Source organism: Perognathus longimembris, chromosome 6 (genome assembly GCF_023159225.1).
Source record: "Perognathus longimembris pacificus isolate PPM17 chromosome 6, ASM2315922v1, whole genome shotgun sequence".
Taxonomy (NCBI): Eukaryota; Metazoa; Chordata; class Mammalia; order Rodentia; family Heteromyidae; genus Perognathus; species Perognathus longimembris.
In genome coordinates, this window is record NC_063166.1 from 6282266 (window position 1) to 6297136 (window position 14871).

At 61.5% G+C, this 14871-nt stretch overlaps 1 protein-coding gene across 1 annotated transcript; it reads left to right on the forward strand.

Moving 5' to 3' along the window:
* The first annotated feature begins 82 nt into the window (after positions 1 to 82).
* On the forward strand, positions 83 to 13215 carry Aars2 (alanyl-tRNA synthetase 2, mitochondrial). Its single transcript, XM_048347680.1, has 22 exons — positions 83 to 486; positions 2412 to 2603; positions 3144 to 3289; positions 3507 to 3674; positions 4890 to 5034; positions 7335 to 7480; positions 7588 to 7696; positions 8000 to 8038; positions 8138 to 8249; positions 8584 to 8717; positions 9151 to 9295; positions 9416 to 9588; positions 9674 to 9787; positions 9871 to 10011; positions 10343 to 10480; positions 10670 to 10779; positions 10868 to 10976; positions 11121 to 11243; positions 11368 to 11478; positions 11940 to 12023; positions 12100 to 12210; positions 12375 to 13215. Exons 1-22 carry the CDS (start codon positions 244 to 246, stop codon positions 12540 to 12542), a joined length of 2961 nt encoding a protein of 986 aa, XP_048203637.1. The 5' UTR covers positions 83 to 243; the 3' UTR covers positions 12543 to 13215.
* Positions 13216 to 14871: the final 1656 nt, after the last annotated feature.

Sequence of the window (14871 nt, forward strand, 5' to 3'; positions counted from 1 at the left end):
GCAGGAAGTTTTTATTAAGGTCCCTGAAGCCCCCTAAGCGATTGCTGGTACAAAGTAGGCTCTCCATGAGTATTTTAAAGGCCAAATGAATGAAGGGCCTACTGTGTGCAAGGCGCTGTGCCTCCTCTGGGGCCTCAAGCGTGCCCCCCCCCGGGTCCTCCACTCGCCAGGGGGCGCCCGAGGGAACGGCAGGCTTTCTTTCGGTTACTCTCTGGTCCCGTGAAGCCGCTGCCCGGAGCCAAGATGGCGGCATCCGTGGCGGCTGTGGCCGGGCGTCTGCGGCGGGCCATTCGAAGGTCGTCCTCGTGGCAGGGCCCCAGCCCTCGGCCGCGCTCAGCCGAACCCCCTCCAGCCCCAGGATCGTCCGTGCGCGACACCTTCCTGAGCTTCTTTCGGGACCGCCATGGCCATCGGCTGGTGCCTTCTGCTTCCGTGCGGCCCCGGGGCGACCCCAGTCTGCTGTTCGTCAACGCCGGCATGAACCAGGTCCGGGGGGGGCGGAGCCACGCCGGACGGGGGGGGGCGGAGCCCGCGAGTCTTCCGGAGAAAGGCTGCGGGATTGGGCAAAATGAGCGGGAGGCGGGGCTTTCAGGATCCGGGGGAGGAGCGTGATTGGATACAAGGAGTGGAGGCGGGGCCTGCGGCTTGAGGAAGGCTTGATGGAAGGTCCTGCGGTGCTGGGCCAGGCCTGGCGAGGGTGGCGGGGAAGACTCCATCCGTTCAAATAAACTAGGGCGGGCGACGTCGGTGGCTCACGCCTGTAATCCCAGCTGCTCAGGAGTGTGGGATCCGAGGATCGCGGTTCGAAGCCAGCCCGGGCAAAAACGTCCCTGAGGCTTTAACCACAAAAAAGCCGGAAGTGGAGCTGTGGCTCACGCAGTAAAGCGCCAGCTTTGGGCAATAAAAGCTCATCAGCCCCCCGGGCACTGAGTTCAAGCCCCTGGGCCGGCGTGCACACACACACACACACACACACACACGATAGCCATTAAATGCGTGTTGATCGACCACCTTCTATGTGCTAAGGAATGCCTTTTCCCAAAGCTTTCTGTTGTTGGGTTGGTCCTGGGACTTGAACTCAGTGCTTGGGGGGCTGAGCTTCTCTTTTGCTCAAGGCTGGCGCTTTACTACGTGAGCCACAGCTCCACCTCCGGCTTCTTTTTAGGGGTACAGTCGCCCCTCGCTGTGTGGCAGTTCACTTACTGTGGCTTCACCGTATACCAGGTTTTTGGGTGTTTTTTTTTTTTTTTTTTTTTTTCCAGTTCTGGGCCTTGGACTCAGGGCCTGAGCACTGTCCCTGGCTTCTTCTCGCTCAAGGCTAGCTAGCACTCTACCGCTTGAGCCACAGCACCGCTTCTGGCGGTTTTCTGTATATGTGGTGCTGGGGAATCGAACCTAGGGCCTCGTGTATCCGAGGCAGGCACTCTTGCCACTAGGCCATATCCCCAGCCCTGTTTTTTTTTTTAATGTAAAAAGCAATCCCTCCCCTATCAGAGGAGCTACGTTCCGGAGACCCCCGTGATAGGTGAAAATCTAAGAAGTGGCTCGCGCCTGTAATCCTCACCACTCAGGAGACTGAGATCTGAGGTTTGTGGGTCAAAGTAAGCCCGGGCAGAAAAGTCTGGGAGACTCTTCTCTCCAATAAACTACCCCAAAAAAGGCCGAATTAACTAACAGCCCCCCAACTTTGTATCTGTGCCCTTTGAACTGACTTATTCTTGGCAGCAGATCCTTTGCAGTCATCTTGTTTCTGGGAGGAAGGAAAAGATTCTGATAACTAGCGGTATAGAAGTCAAACTACCCCTCACAAGCCACGTCTTATCATCTCAAGACTGGGGAACACCTTGTTCCTTTCCTGTTTTAGCAATAAAGTAATAACTTCTCCAGAATTTCTCCAGAGACAAAGGCTTAGCTGATAAACATCAACCAGGCCTTACCTTTTACAGGAGACTGGTTTTGGTTGGTTGTTTACTTGTTTTTTTGTGTGTGTGTGCCACTCCTGGTGAGTAAACTCAGTGCCAGAGTGCTGTCCCTGAGCTTGCTCCATTGGAGATAAGAGTCTAAGAGTCTCTCAGATTTATGTGGGTGGCTGGCTTTTAGCCATGATCCTCAGATCTCAGCCTCCTGAGCGGATTACAGGCATGAGCCATCTGCATCCATACAATTCATACAATAACCTTTTTTTTTTTTTTTTGGCCAGTCCTGGGGCTTGAACTCTGGTCTGAGCACTGTCCCTGAGCTTCTTTTGCTCAAGGCTAGCACTCCACCACTTGAGCCACAGCACCACTTCCAGCTTTTTCTGTGTAGGTGGTGCTGAGGAATCGAACCCAGGGCTTCATGCATGCTAGGCGAGCACTCCACCGCTAAGCCACCTTCCCAGCCCCTCATACAATATCTTTCTATGCTTGTAGTTCAAGCCCATCTTCCTGGGCACTGTGGATCCTCGCAGTGAAATGGCAGGCTTCCGACGTGTGGCCAACAGCCAGAAGTGTGTGCGGGCTGGAGGACGCCACAATGACCTGGAAGATGTGGGCCGGGACCTCTCCCATCATACCTTCTTTGAGATGCTCGGCAACTGGGCTTTTGGGGGTGAATATTTTAAGGTGAGCCTCCAGGGAGCCAAAGGGTTAAGAGAGAATCAGCAGTCGGCCAAGAAAGAGGTCAAGATCAGCCTTGTCTCCACCTTCCTGTCTGCTTGCATAAAGGCTTATGCTAGACACAGAGCTAGCCAGAGTGCTGAATGATGGGGACAGTGGGAATGCATCACTCTCCTAACTGGATTGTAAGTCTCCTGAGGGCAGAGACCGGGCCTCCTGCCTAAGTGGCTGGTCATAGTTGTCTGAATGAGTGAGCAGGCAGCAAGGCCGAGGAAGTTGACTGGAGTTAGTCACCTCCACTGGGGTGGACAGAGTTCCTGGAGAAGGTGGGACAGGTTGAAGAACTAGAAGGAAAACTGCCTCTAGAAGAGCAGGAAGCTTTCCTGGCAGGAGAGGCCTCGGGCAGAAATGGTCGTGGCTTGTGCTGGGAGCAGGGTGGGAAGTGAGAATGGCCTTGTTCTGATCGCATGTGGTTTGCTGGCACACCCGTGGGACCTCTTTCTCGCCACGCCTCCTCTTCACGCCTCCCACGGGTGTCCACCACAGGAGGAAGCTTGCAGCATGGCCTGGGAACTGCTGACTGAGGTCTACGGAATCCCTAAGGATAGACTCTGGGTCTCCTACTTTGGTGGTGACCCCAAAGCCGGGCTGGACCCAGACCTGGAGAGCAGGGACATCTGGCTCAGCTTGGGGTAAGTCAGTCCCTCCTGATGTCCGTTCCTGGCAGACAGCACTGGAAGAGAGAGAGAGAGACCACCAGGCCATTCCATTCATTGTATCCCAGGATGCTGGGGGGTCAGCCCTGTTCTTCCTCTTGCTGCTCGGAGGCCTCAAGGAGGGGCGGTCATGACAGGAGGAGACACTTCTGAATGTGTCCATTCCTCTCCACGTTCCTGGCTTTGTTCCTAGTGTGCCTTCCAGCCATGTGCTTTCCTTTGGATCGCAAGAGAACTTCTGGGAGATGGGCGACACTGGCCCTTGTGGACCCTGTACAGAGATCCACTATGACCTGGCTGGAGGCGTCGGGGCCCCACAGCTGGTGGAGCTTTGGAATCTGGTCTTCATGCAGCACAACAGGTAACGGGCCAGGGCAGGAGCAGCATTGCTGGCCAGAAGTAAAGTGACAGGTGGAAATCTGACCCACTTATGAAAACAAACACTGGAAGGGCACCTCGTCTGTGTCAGGCACGTGTGTGAACACTGCAGGTAGTGACTGATATCACCCTCGCCTTCGACCTTGCCACATTAGTCATGCTGTCGTCATACGGTGCAGTTGAACTTGGTGCTCTCTCAAGATTTTCTTGTTGCCTCCACATGGCTTTTTAAATTTGTTTTGTTTTTGTTGCCAGTCCTGGGGCGTGGACTCAGGGCCTGAGCACTGTCCCTGGCTTCTTTTTGCTCAAGGCTAGCACTCTGCCACTTGAGCCACAGCGCCACTTCTGGACGTTTTCTGTATATGTGGTGCTGAGGAATCGAACCCAGGGCCTCATGTATACGAGGCAAGCACTTTTGCCACTAGGCCATATTCCCAGCCCCTCGACATGGCTTTTGCTTGTCTTTCTGTGGATACAAGGGCTTGAACGGTGCCTTATGCTCTTGCTTAGCTTTCTCACCTAGGGTTGGCACTCTTATCACTTGAGTCACAGCTCCACTTCTGGTTTGTTTGCTGGTTACGTGGAGATACGAGGCTCATGGACTTTTCAGCCTAGGCTGGCTTCAAACCATGATCCTCAGATCTTAGCCTCCTGAGTAGCTGGGATTACAGGCATGCGCCACCAGAACCTAGTAACGTGTTCTTTTGTTGTTGCTTTGTGTTGTTGTTTTGTGTTGGTCGTGGGGCTTGAACTCTGGGCCTGGGCACTGTTCCTGAGCTCTTCAGCTCAAGGCTAGTGCTCTACCACTTGAGCCACAGCTCCACTTCTGGTTTTCTGGTGGTTAATTGCAGATAAGAGTCTCGCAGACTTTCCTGTCTGGGATGACTTTGAATTGCAATCCCCAGATCTGAGCCTCCCGAGTGGCTAGGATGGCCAAGTGTTAGCCACCGGCACCCAGCAACATGTGTTTCTTTAAGGGCAAAGAATTCTGCCTCAGGAGGCAATGTCTGGGCTCAGGCAAGCCCCCAGTAGGCGTGGGGCTAGAGTGAGCCCTTTGTGAGAAAGAATAGGACCGAAGAGTATGGGCTATTACCTGTGGGCGTTACCACCCACTGGCTCCTCCCACCATCAGCCTCCTTGGGTTCCTCTGCTGCACTTGGGTCCTGGGTGGGCTTCAACTTGCACCTTCCCCGACCAGAGAGGCGAATGGAAGCCTGCAGCCCCTGCCCCAGCGGCACGTGGACACGGGAATGGGCCTGGAGAGGCTGGTGGCTGTGCTGCAAGGCAAGCGCTCCACCTACGACACCGACCTCTTCTCCCCGCTGCTCAGCGCCATCCACCAGGTGAGCCGCCCCTGCCCCTCGGAAGCCTCTGAGCGGCCCGGCACCAGCTCTGAGCTCTGCTGCTGAGAACGCAGTGCGCTCTCAGCATGTGGGCAGCAGCCAGCATGGGGGGGGGGGCGGGTACATTGTTCCCCTACCTTGCTCCTACCTGCTTGCTACCCACCTGCTTGGCATTGAGTCCTTCCTGCCTGGCACAGAGGAGCAGCGGTACCCAGAAGTGACCGCGGAGATTTCCTTGAAGTGTGAGAGGCAGGCAATGAATAAATGTATGCAAAAGCAAGGCAGTCACTCGCAGGTTGAGAACAGGGAGCAAACGTGATCCTAACTCGCTTGGGTACAAAGAACTCTTAAACAAGTGTGTAAAGAATGCCCACCAAAGCAACGCAGCCTGTAGAGACAGCCACAGGAAGGGTGTGCCAGCTAAAAGGGAGAGCAGCTACCAAGATCCTGAGGCAGGAAAGGGCTAGACATATTCTGAGGACAAAAAAAAAAAAAGGCAACTTGCCAGCTAAAGTAGAACCACATGAGATGTGGTTGGAGAGCATGTCATGTTTCAGCATACTAAACAACCTCAGCGCTTCCCTGACTTATAATCACCATGGCCATCAGTGGTCTGTGGGCAGCAGTTTAGGCTGGATGGTTTCCTGGGTTGTTCTTTTGGGTTTTGTTGGGGGGCGGGGGTTGGTGCTTTTCTGGGACTTGAACTCAGGGCTTTGTGCTCTTACTGGCTTTTTTTCCCCATCAAAGCTGGCACTCTGCCACTTGAGCTACTCTGTCACTTCAAGACTTTCTCTGGTTCATTGAGCATAAGAGTCTCATAGACTTTTCTTAGCCTGGCTGGCTTCAAACTGCACTCCTCAGATCTCAGCGTCCTGAGGAGCTAGGACTACAGGCGTGGGCCACCACCAGCCAGTGTGCGGGTCTCGAGCAAGCGCACTGTGCACCTGTGCGGGGCGTGAGGCGGCGCTCCTGCTGGCTGTTAGGTCGTGGGGCAGTGCGGGTGACTGGGCTGTGTCTCTCATCTCCCGGGTGGTGAGCCCAGGCTAGCTCACGTCACAGCAAAGCCAGGCTCCCAGAGGGAGGAGAGAAGCTCAGGCCCCCAACTGTGTCACAGATCCCCTCCTTGTACCGGGAAGCTACTGTAAAGACATGCAGAAGCTGCTTGGGCTCAAAGAGGGGGCTGCGGGGCTTTTTATAAACCACCTCCCTCAGCGGGGAAGGCAGGAGCCACATCTGGTGAGGCCTTCAAGGCCAGCGTGAGGCTTCCCTTCTGCCTGTGGTGAGACGGACTGGGGGGGGGGGTGGGGCGGGCAGGACCGGCTATGAGCTTCTCAAAGGACATTTCCATCACCTGTGGGTGAGGGGCCCCAGGGAGGCTGTCACCAGGCCAAGCAAGGGATCCGGGCCCAGCTTTCCAGGCAGCAGTGGGGGAGGGAAAGCAGAGGAGCGCCAGGCCCTCCAGGAGGCAGAGGGAGGGACGTGGGGGGGGGGGCCTGAGAAGGGAAAGCTGAGCGCCAGGGCTGTGCCTGGACGTGGAGCCCTGGGAAGAGCCGGTTAGGAGTGGGGCACACCAAGTGCACCCACTTTCTGCCCACCCCACCCCCGGCAGGGGAAGCAGAGCAGGAAGTGAAGAGCACTTGGAATCAGATGTCACCACTGTACCAGCTTGTCAGCTGTGTGGCCTGTCAATGAGCTCTCTGTCACTAAGCCCCAATCTCTACACAGTCTCTCTCTCTCTCTCTCTCTCTCTCTCTCTCTCTCTCTCTCTCTCTCTCTCTCTCTCCCCCCCCTTCTTCCCCCAACCCAGTACTGGGGCTTGAACGCAAGGCCTGGCTGCTGTCTCTTAGCTTTTGTGCTCAAAGCTGGTGCTCTGCCACTTGAACCACAGCTCCACTTCTGACTTTTTACCAGTTAATTGTACATAAGCGTCTCAGGGGGACTCTCCTGCCTAGGCTGGCTTCGAACAGCGATGCTCAGCTCTCAGCCTTCGAGTAGCTAGCATCACAGGCGTGAGCCGCTGGCCCCCAGCCCTCTCCCTCCTCTTTAAAGCAAGGGTCGCCATGCCTCCCTAAGGGGCCGGATTGGGGGTGGCAGGTCCTGGTAGAGTCGGTAGGCGAGCGCCCCGATGCGCCCCAGGACAGTGGGGCTTGGGGGCGCTCGCTTGAGTGGCTCTCCAGAAGGCCATGGTGGAGGCGGTCAGCCCGGGGCTGAGGGCGGGGACCGCGTGGTTTATGAAGAGAACCACCTGGATCCGCTCAGGCGGGGCCATGCGCTCTGTCTTCGTCTCTCCTGCCTTCCAGGGCTGCGGGGCGCCCCCTTACTCAGGCCGCGTCGGGGAGGCAGACGAGGGGCGCCTGGACACGGCGTACCGCGTGGTGGCTGACCACATGCGCACGCTGAGCGTCTGCATGGCGGACGGCATCTCTCCGGGGATGTCGGGAGCCCCGTGAGTCTGGAAGGGCCGCGGGGAGGGAGGGCGAGGGCTTTGGGGTGGGGGCAGGCGCCGCCCTGGGCGTTGCTGGGCCCCCGCTCACCTCTGCGTGGCCCCTCTAGGCTGGTTCTTCGCCGGATTCTCCGCCGAGCCGTGCGGTTCTCCATGGAGGTCCTGCGGGCACCACCCAGCTTCTTGGGCAGCCTGGTGCCTGTGGTGGTGGAGACACTGGTAAGGACCCCCTCCCTCATCTGGGTCTTTCTGGGCCCTCGGGGAACCAAGCACAGAGCACCCCAGCTCCCCACCTAAATACCCAACACAGCACCATTGGCCGGGGGGTCACGAAAAGCACAGAGATTTCAGGAGGCTCCTTGCCTGAAATCTGCAATCTGCTGAGCCTTTGATGGGGGTCCCCTTCTGCTAACGCCCCCCCCCCAGGTTGGGTCCCGGGCAGGCGTCCTCAGGGAAGCTGGGGTAGGGGGGTGGCTTCGGCCGACGGTGTGTCACACCGCAGTGCTCTCCCCCCTCCCCCAGGGTGCTGCTTACCCAGAGCTGCAGAAGAATTCAGCCCAGGTACAGGTTCTGGGGGGGAGGGGCTGGGGGGGCGCCTTCCCTCCAAGGGCCCCCAGCCCCCGCTCCCGCCCCCACCACCCCCACCACGTTCCCTTTCAGATAGCCAGCCTGGTGTCGGAGGAAGAGGCGGCCTTCCTGGCCTCCCTGCAGCGCGGCCGCAGGGTCATCGACCGCACCCTGAAGCAGCTGGGGCCTGCAGAGTTGTTCCCTGGTGAGGGGGGGTGGGGGTCGTGGCCAAGGTGACCCACCCTGCACCTCGTACACCCACGCATGCCTCCACCCCGGCTTCCTCCTCTGTGCTCTCCTCCCGACACCCAGATCTGTGTCTGCCGGTCCCCCTCTGCGCCCCCACCTCCTGTCCTCATGCTGCCCCCTTGAAGTACCCTGGGCTCCCCTGCCTCTGCTTTGCAGCCCAAAGGTGGGAGCATTCTCCTGGGAGTACCCAGGTACGGGGAAGGGCCACTTGTGCTTGGCACCTGCTGGCTTCCGTGGGACTCCTCCCGGGTCCCCACCCCCCTTCAACACTCTGTCCTCCTTCTGCAAAGCCGAAGTGGCCTGGTCCTTGTCACTATCTGGAAACCTGGGGCTCCCCCTGGACCTGGTAGAGCTGATGCTGGAGGAGAAGGGGGTGCGGCTGGACTCCACTGGACTGGAGAGGCTGGCCCAGGAGGAGGCGCAGGTACAGGCCGGGGACCCCAGTCTGGATTCTGGTAGGGCACATCAGCCCCTGGTCCGGCCTTGGTCTCCTAGAGCAAACGCTGCTGTTTCTGAGAGGAAGCCAGAGGCTGAGACGGGTCTGTCCCCTCAGTCACGAACGAGAGGACGGGAGCCTCTGGCCCTACCCCTGACCTCTAGAGAGGGACCCAGACCTCAGGGGAGCAAACAGAGGGCCAGGAGAGGAGCCAGCGTGGCCTCTCAGAGCCAGCGGGGGCCGCGGCGGGTCTGGGGGCTGATCCAAAGGAGCCTGTATAACAGCTGATTTACCCGTAACCTTAGGGTGGGTCTTCAGCAGCCCACTAAGTGCTGAGGTCTCATTCGAGAGAGATTTGGGGGGACATGGTTGTAGGAGACTCTGGTCCGTACACATGCTCCTACCCATATCCATCCCACAGCACCGGGCCCAGCAGGCTGAGCCAGCTCAGGAGCAGAGGCTGCACCTTGACATCCATGCACTGGGGGAGCTACAGCGTCAGGGGGTGCCCCCCACAGATGACAGCCCCAAGTACAGCTACGGGCTGCAGCCCGGTGGAGGTTACGGTGAGAGCCTGGGCCCGTGCGCTCCCCGGGGCGGCCGCCAGGGGCCGCTGCGGCCGTCGCTGGAGGCGCCCAGCAGGTGCCCGTGGGCCAAGCGCTCAGGACGATTCCCTCTCCCGCCAGAGTTCGGCCCCTGTGAGGCCCAGGTTGTCCGGCTGTACACCGAGAGCGGGGCGGCGGTGGCCTCTGTGGGGGCCGGCCAGCGCTGCGGCCTCCTCGTGGACAGGACCAACTTCTACGCCCAACAGGGGGGTCAGGCTTCCGACCGGGGCTACCTGGTCCGGGCGGGGCAGCCGGTGAGCACCTCCGTCCCCGGGGCTCACGGAGGACGGGAGCCGCGGGGAGGCGGCGGCTGGGGGTAACGGCTTTGGGGTCCCTCAGGACGTGTTATTTCCCATATCCCGGGCCCACGTCTGCGGGGGCTTCGTCCTGCACGAGGCGGTGGCCCCCGAGCGCCTGCAAGTCGGGGACCGGGTGCAGCTGCACGTGGACGAGGTGAGGCCCCCCCCCGCCCCGCCCGCCCCACCCGCCCTCCCCCTCCTCCTCGCCCAGGCCCCCGCGTGACAGGCGTGTCGTAGGCCTGGCGACGGGGGTGCATGGAGAAGCACACGGCCACGCACCTGCTGAACTGGGCGCTGCGGGAGACGCTGGGCCCCGGCGCGGAGCAGCGGGGCTCCCACCTCAACCCCGAGCGGCTGCGCTTCGACGTGGCCACCCAGGTGAGCCGGGGGCGGGGGGGGGGGGGGGGGCTGGCGATGGCGCGGGTCTGACTACACCGAGGGCTGTACAGCTGTGCTGCTCGGTCCCGCCCCCTCGGGACCCGCCAGGCAGCGAGGCCTCGCCCTTGCCGGGCTCCGAGCTGGGGTCCCCTCGGGACCGCCCGCCCCTCCTAAACATCGATGTGCGCATGCGTGTGCAGGCCTGCGCCGGCCCTGGGCCTCAACCAGGAATAACTCCGTGGCCGTTGACGGCCCCGGTGACACGCATGTCACGGGACAGGCCTGCCACGTGGTGCCTGTGACTCCGTGTCCCCCTCCTCCCCGCCTGCAGACACCCCTGACTGCGGAGCAGCTGCGGAGGGTGGAGGGCGCCGTGCGGGAGGCCGCGGGCCGGGACGAGGCCGTGTACGCCGAGGAGGTGCCCCTGGCGCGCGCCGCCCGCATCCCGGGTCTGCGCACCCTGGACGAGGTGGGTGGGTGGCGACGGCCCGCCCCCCGCCGGCAGGCCCCCCGGCCGGCACGCCCCCTGCCGGCACCCCCCCCCATGGTCAGCCCGCCCCCTGCCAGCACGCCGCCCCGCCGGCACGCCCCCCCCCCCCCCCCCCCCCCCCCCCGCCGGCCTTCCCCAGCAGCCCACAGGCTGTCGCCTGCCCTCCAGGTGTACCCGGACCCCGTGCGGGTGGTGTCGGTGGGGGTACCCGTGGCCCAGGCCCTGGAGCCAGACTCCCAGGCTGCACTGCGCACCTCGATGGAGCTCTGCTGCGGCACGTGAGCCATCCCCCCACCCCGCCCCGAGGGACCTCCTAGACCCCTTCCCCCCTTGCCGTGGTCCCCTCCGACTTCCTCCCGCCTCTAGGCACCTGCTGCGTACAGGGGCAGTGAGGGACCTGGTCATCGTCGGGGAGCACCAGCTCTCCAAGGGGACCACCCGCCTTCTGGCCGTCACGGGGGAACAGGCCCAGCAGGTCAGCACGCCCTAGCTGCAGAGGCTCCCGGGTGTCGATGAGGGCCTGGTGACGCACACGGAGAAACTGGCACTGCGGGGCGCCCTGGTACCGCTGTCCTTGGAGGAGCCGCCCACCCCTCACTGCCCCGTCCCTCCCTTGCAGGCCCGGGAGGTGGGCCAGGCTTTGGCCCAGGAGGTGGAAGCAGCCTCGGAGAGGCTGAGTCGGGGCACCCAGGACCTGACCGAGGCTCAGCGACTGTCCAAGGACATCGGACGACTCACAGAAGTGAGAGCCCCTCCAGCTGCGCCCTTCCAGTCTCCCCCGGGCACTCCCTTTGCTTGGGCTCTGGGTGTGGGGGTGGCGTTGCCCCGTGGGGAGGGTCGGGGGTGACACGCTGCTCTGGCTCCAGGCCGTGGACACCGCGGGGATGCCCCAGTGGCAGCGGCGGGAGCTGCAGGCCGCGCTGAAGGCTCTGCAGCGCCGCGCCAACACCGCCGTCCGGAAGCTGGAGCTGGGCCAGGTGAGCGCAGGTGCCCGGGCACTCGGGGTGGAAGTCGGGGACACGGGTGGGACCTGAGCACGGACGGACGCCTTGCCAGGCAGGCCTGGTGACCTTTTTGGGGTACCCGTGGCTCACACCTATCATCCTAACTCCGCATGAGGCTGAGACCTGAGACAATCAAGGTTCTAAGCCAGCCCAGGCAGGCAAACCCAAGAAACTCTTATGTCCAGTTAACCATCGCAAAGCCAGAATGGAGCTGTGGCTCAAGAGGTAGAAGAGCTGCCTTGAGGGGAGAAAGCTAAGCGCACGGGGCCCTGAGTTCAAGTCCCAGTACCAGAGTGAGCACGCACACACACACACCTAAAAAGAAAAGAGGCAAAAGGGCTGTGTACACGGGCTGAGGTGCAGAGATGGGGCACATGGGCAATGCACCCCTCAGCCCGGCCCCTGGGCCGTCCACCCCGCCCCCCCCCCCCCAGGCTGCGGAGAAGTCCCGGGAGCTGCTGCGGCGGCACGAGAAGGGGCCTGTGATCGTGGACGCCGTCTCTGCGGAGTCCCTCTCGGTGAGTGCTCAGGAGGAGGGAGGGCCGAGTCCTGACTGGCAGCTGGCTCACCCCGTGTCCCCCCCCCCGCCCCCAGGTGCTGGTGAAGGTGGTCCGGCAGCTGTGTGAGCAGGCCCCCAGCACGTCCGTGCTCCTGCTCAGCCCCCAGGGCGGAGGCAGGGTGCTGTGTGCCTGCCAGGTGGCCCAGGTGAGCGGGAGCGGCCCCACCCCCACCCAGAGGGCACCCACCCTGAGAGTCCCTCCCCTGACCTCACCTGCCGCCTCCTCCGTGGGCCTGGCTCTCTCGGGGCTCGGGGGGGGGGGGGCGGGTGCTGATCTCCCGGACTCCACGTTCTGATTCTCTCTCCTCAGGGTGCCAAGCCTGCCCTCACAGCACAGGCCTGGGCCCTGGCCGTGTGCAGCCACATGGGGGGGAAGTCCTGGGGCTCCCGCGTGGTGGCGCAGGGCACCGGGAGCACGGCCGACCTGGAAGCTGCCCTCCGCGCGGCCCGCGCCTACGCCCTGGGCCAGATCCACTGAGCCACCGGCCAGGCTCACAGGGACCAGAGACCAAAGCACCCGGAGCCCTGCGGCGCTGGCAGAGCCGCCCTGGAGGCTGACACAGGACGGGAGGCGGACGACCAGCAGCTGAGCCCAAGGCCACCCGGGCCTCGTGGCACGGAGAGACAGGGACACGGGGAAGCGAGACAGGATACACGCCCCCCACCCGGTGTGAACGCCTGGCCACAGTGGCTGGGACCGACCATTAAAAGGATCTTCTGTGGGGTAGGAAGCTCTGGAAGGTTTATTGTTAGAAGAGGGTGACATTCCCCTCCCCGCAGGGCACAGGTGGGTTTACTGGTTGGAAAGGCCTCCCAGGATTCAAATCCTGGCTACCAAGGTCCAGAAGTGTCATCTGAAAACAATGGCGTACCCCCTCCGTGCCCCTGGTGTCGTATAATGGTGCCCCATTTGCATCGATGTGTTGACTTGTTGGCACGCTGCGCAATGGGCCTGGTCCGCACCTGAGGCGGTGGAAAATCGCCAGGTAGACAGCAAGTCTGCCCACGTGGAGCTCACTTCCAGAAGGAAAACAAGAGAGTCGGGCTGGGTGCTGGCGGCTCAGGCCTGCCGCAATTCTAGCTACTCAGAAAGCTGAGGTTGGAGGGTCGCAGTTCAAAGCCAGCCCAGCTAACCACCAAAAAGCCAGAAGGAGAAGTGTGGCTCAAGTAGTAAAGTGCCAGCCTTGAATGGAAAAACGTAAGGGAGCACAAGGTCCTGAGTGTAAGCCCCAGTACCGGCTAAATAGAGGCGTGAGAGGCAGTGATAGGAAAAGCTAGAGGCGATGAGGGAGGCGGGGGTAGCATTACTGCCTCACTGTGAGGTGACAGCTGGAGCAGGAAGGGAAGGTGTGTCACAGAGATCTGAAGGAAGCGTGTTCTAGGCTGAAGACACAGCCAGTGCCCAGGCCCTGAGATGGGGGTGAGGAGACTAGTGTCATTAGACAATGAGCTAGGACAGTGGCAAGTCATAGGGTCAGACCAAATGCCATGCATCTAGTCCTGCTTTGTTGCTGTTTATTTTAGAGATAGAATGTAGCTTCCCAAATCCTAAAACCTCAGCTTCCTGGGTGGGGAGGATTACAGATGAGAGCCACCTGTACCCGGCAAATTCTATATTTACAAACAAGCTACACACCTGTCCAAAGCCTGGGCTGACAGCGAACAGCTGGACCTGAAAATGCCCAGAACAGGATGAAGACGGGGCTGAAGGCCTTCTAGCAGAGCGAAGCTACCTGGCTCAGATTGAGGCGCTAGAGCTCCGTCTCCACATCCTGTTACCAGCTGAAGGAGGGATCACGAGGAACCCATCTCGCTGGCTAGCATGTTCTGGGCCTACCTAGAAAACACGATAGAGCTGAGTCTAAAGTCACCCCTGCACCCTGCATTGTGTCCCGCTCGGCTTGAGGATTTGCTGGGAAGAGAGGACCCAGACCCTAGGTCCCGCCCCGGCTTCTCCCAGACCACGAGCTTCCCTCAGGAGCTTCGCGGTGGCCACTCTCTTCAAAAATGCCATCACAGGCCCTGGCTTTTGGGGTGTGTGTGTGTGTTACTGGGGTTTGAACTCGAGGCATTTTCCCTTACCCTTTTTTGCTCAAGTCTAGAACCACACCAGCACTTCCAGCTTTTGGGTAGTTAACGGGAGATGGGAGTCTCACCAACTGTGCTGCGGGGCTGGTTTCTAACTGCACTTCTCAGTTCTCAGCCTCCAGAGTGGCTAGGATTGCAGGCGTGGGCCACAGGGGCCCAGCTGGCCCCTCACTTTGTTCAGGAGTCTCCTGGACATCTGAGGTGCTCACTTACCTACCAGGGGACCCACCGGGAGTGCTGGGAGAGGCAGGAATGGACGGCCAGGATGGGAGCTCCTCCTCCCCTTCCCCCTCCTTCCCCCCAGCTCCTCCCCACCCCCCCTGCCCCTCCTCCCCACCCCCCCTGCCCCTCCTCCCCACCCCCCTGCCCCTCCTCCCAGCTCCTCCCCAACCCCCGCCCCTCCTCCCCTTCCCCCTCCCTCCCCCCAGCTCCTCCCCAACCCCCGCCCCTCCTCCCCTTCCCCCTCCCTCCCCCCAGCTCACCCACCCCCCAGCTCCTCCCCACGGGAGGCTCCAGCCCCACCCGTCGGGCCAGGCTAGGAGTGGAAAGGCCTGGGGCTGGGTCCACGCCCCGTGGAGGCCCGGGCCCGTCCTTCCGCCACCTGGGTCGCGGTTTCCCCGGCCACCTTCCGCCCCGTCCTCCGCCCTTTCCGTACAGTGCGCCGCCGCACTGCGGTCGGGGAGCCCGCGGGGCCCCGGCCGCGCCCCGGGCCCGGGCCC

What these genes read in the sequence shown, in the direction of transcription:
- Aars2 (XM_048347680.1), top strand. Translation starts at nt 244, where the DNA reads ATGGCGGCATCCGTGGCGGCTGTGGCCGGGCGTCTGCGGCGGGCCATT. An exon ending in TGCTCAGCGCCATCCACCAG is followed by an intron (nt 5,035 to 7,334) that starts GTGAGCCGCCCC and finishes CCTGCCTTCCAG; the next exon opens with GGCTGCGGGGCGCCCCCTTA. An exon ending in GCCTGCAGAGTTGTTCCCTG is followed by an intron (nt 8,250 to 8,583) that starts GTGAGGGGGGGT and finishes CCTTCTGCAAAG; the next exon opens with CCGAAGTGGCCTGGTCCTTG.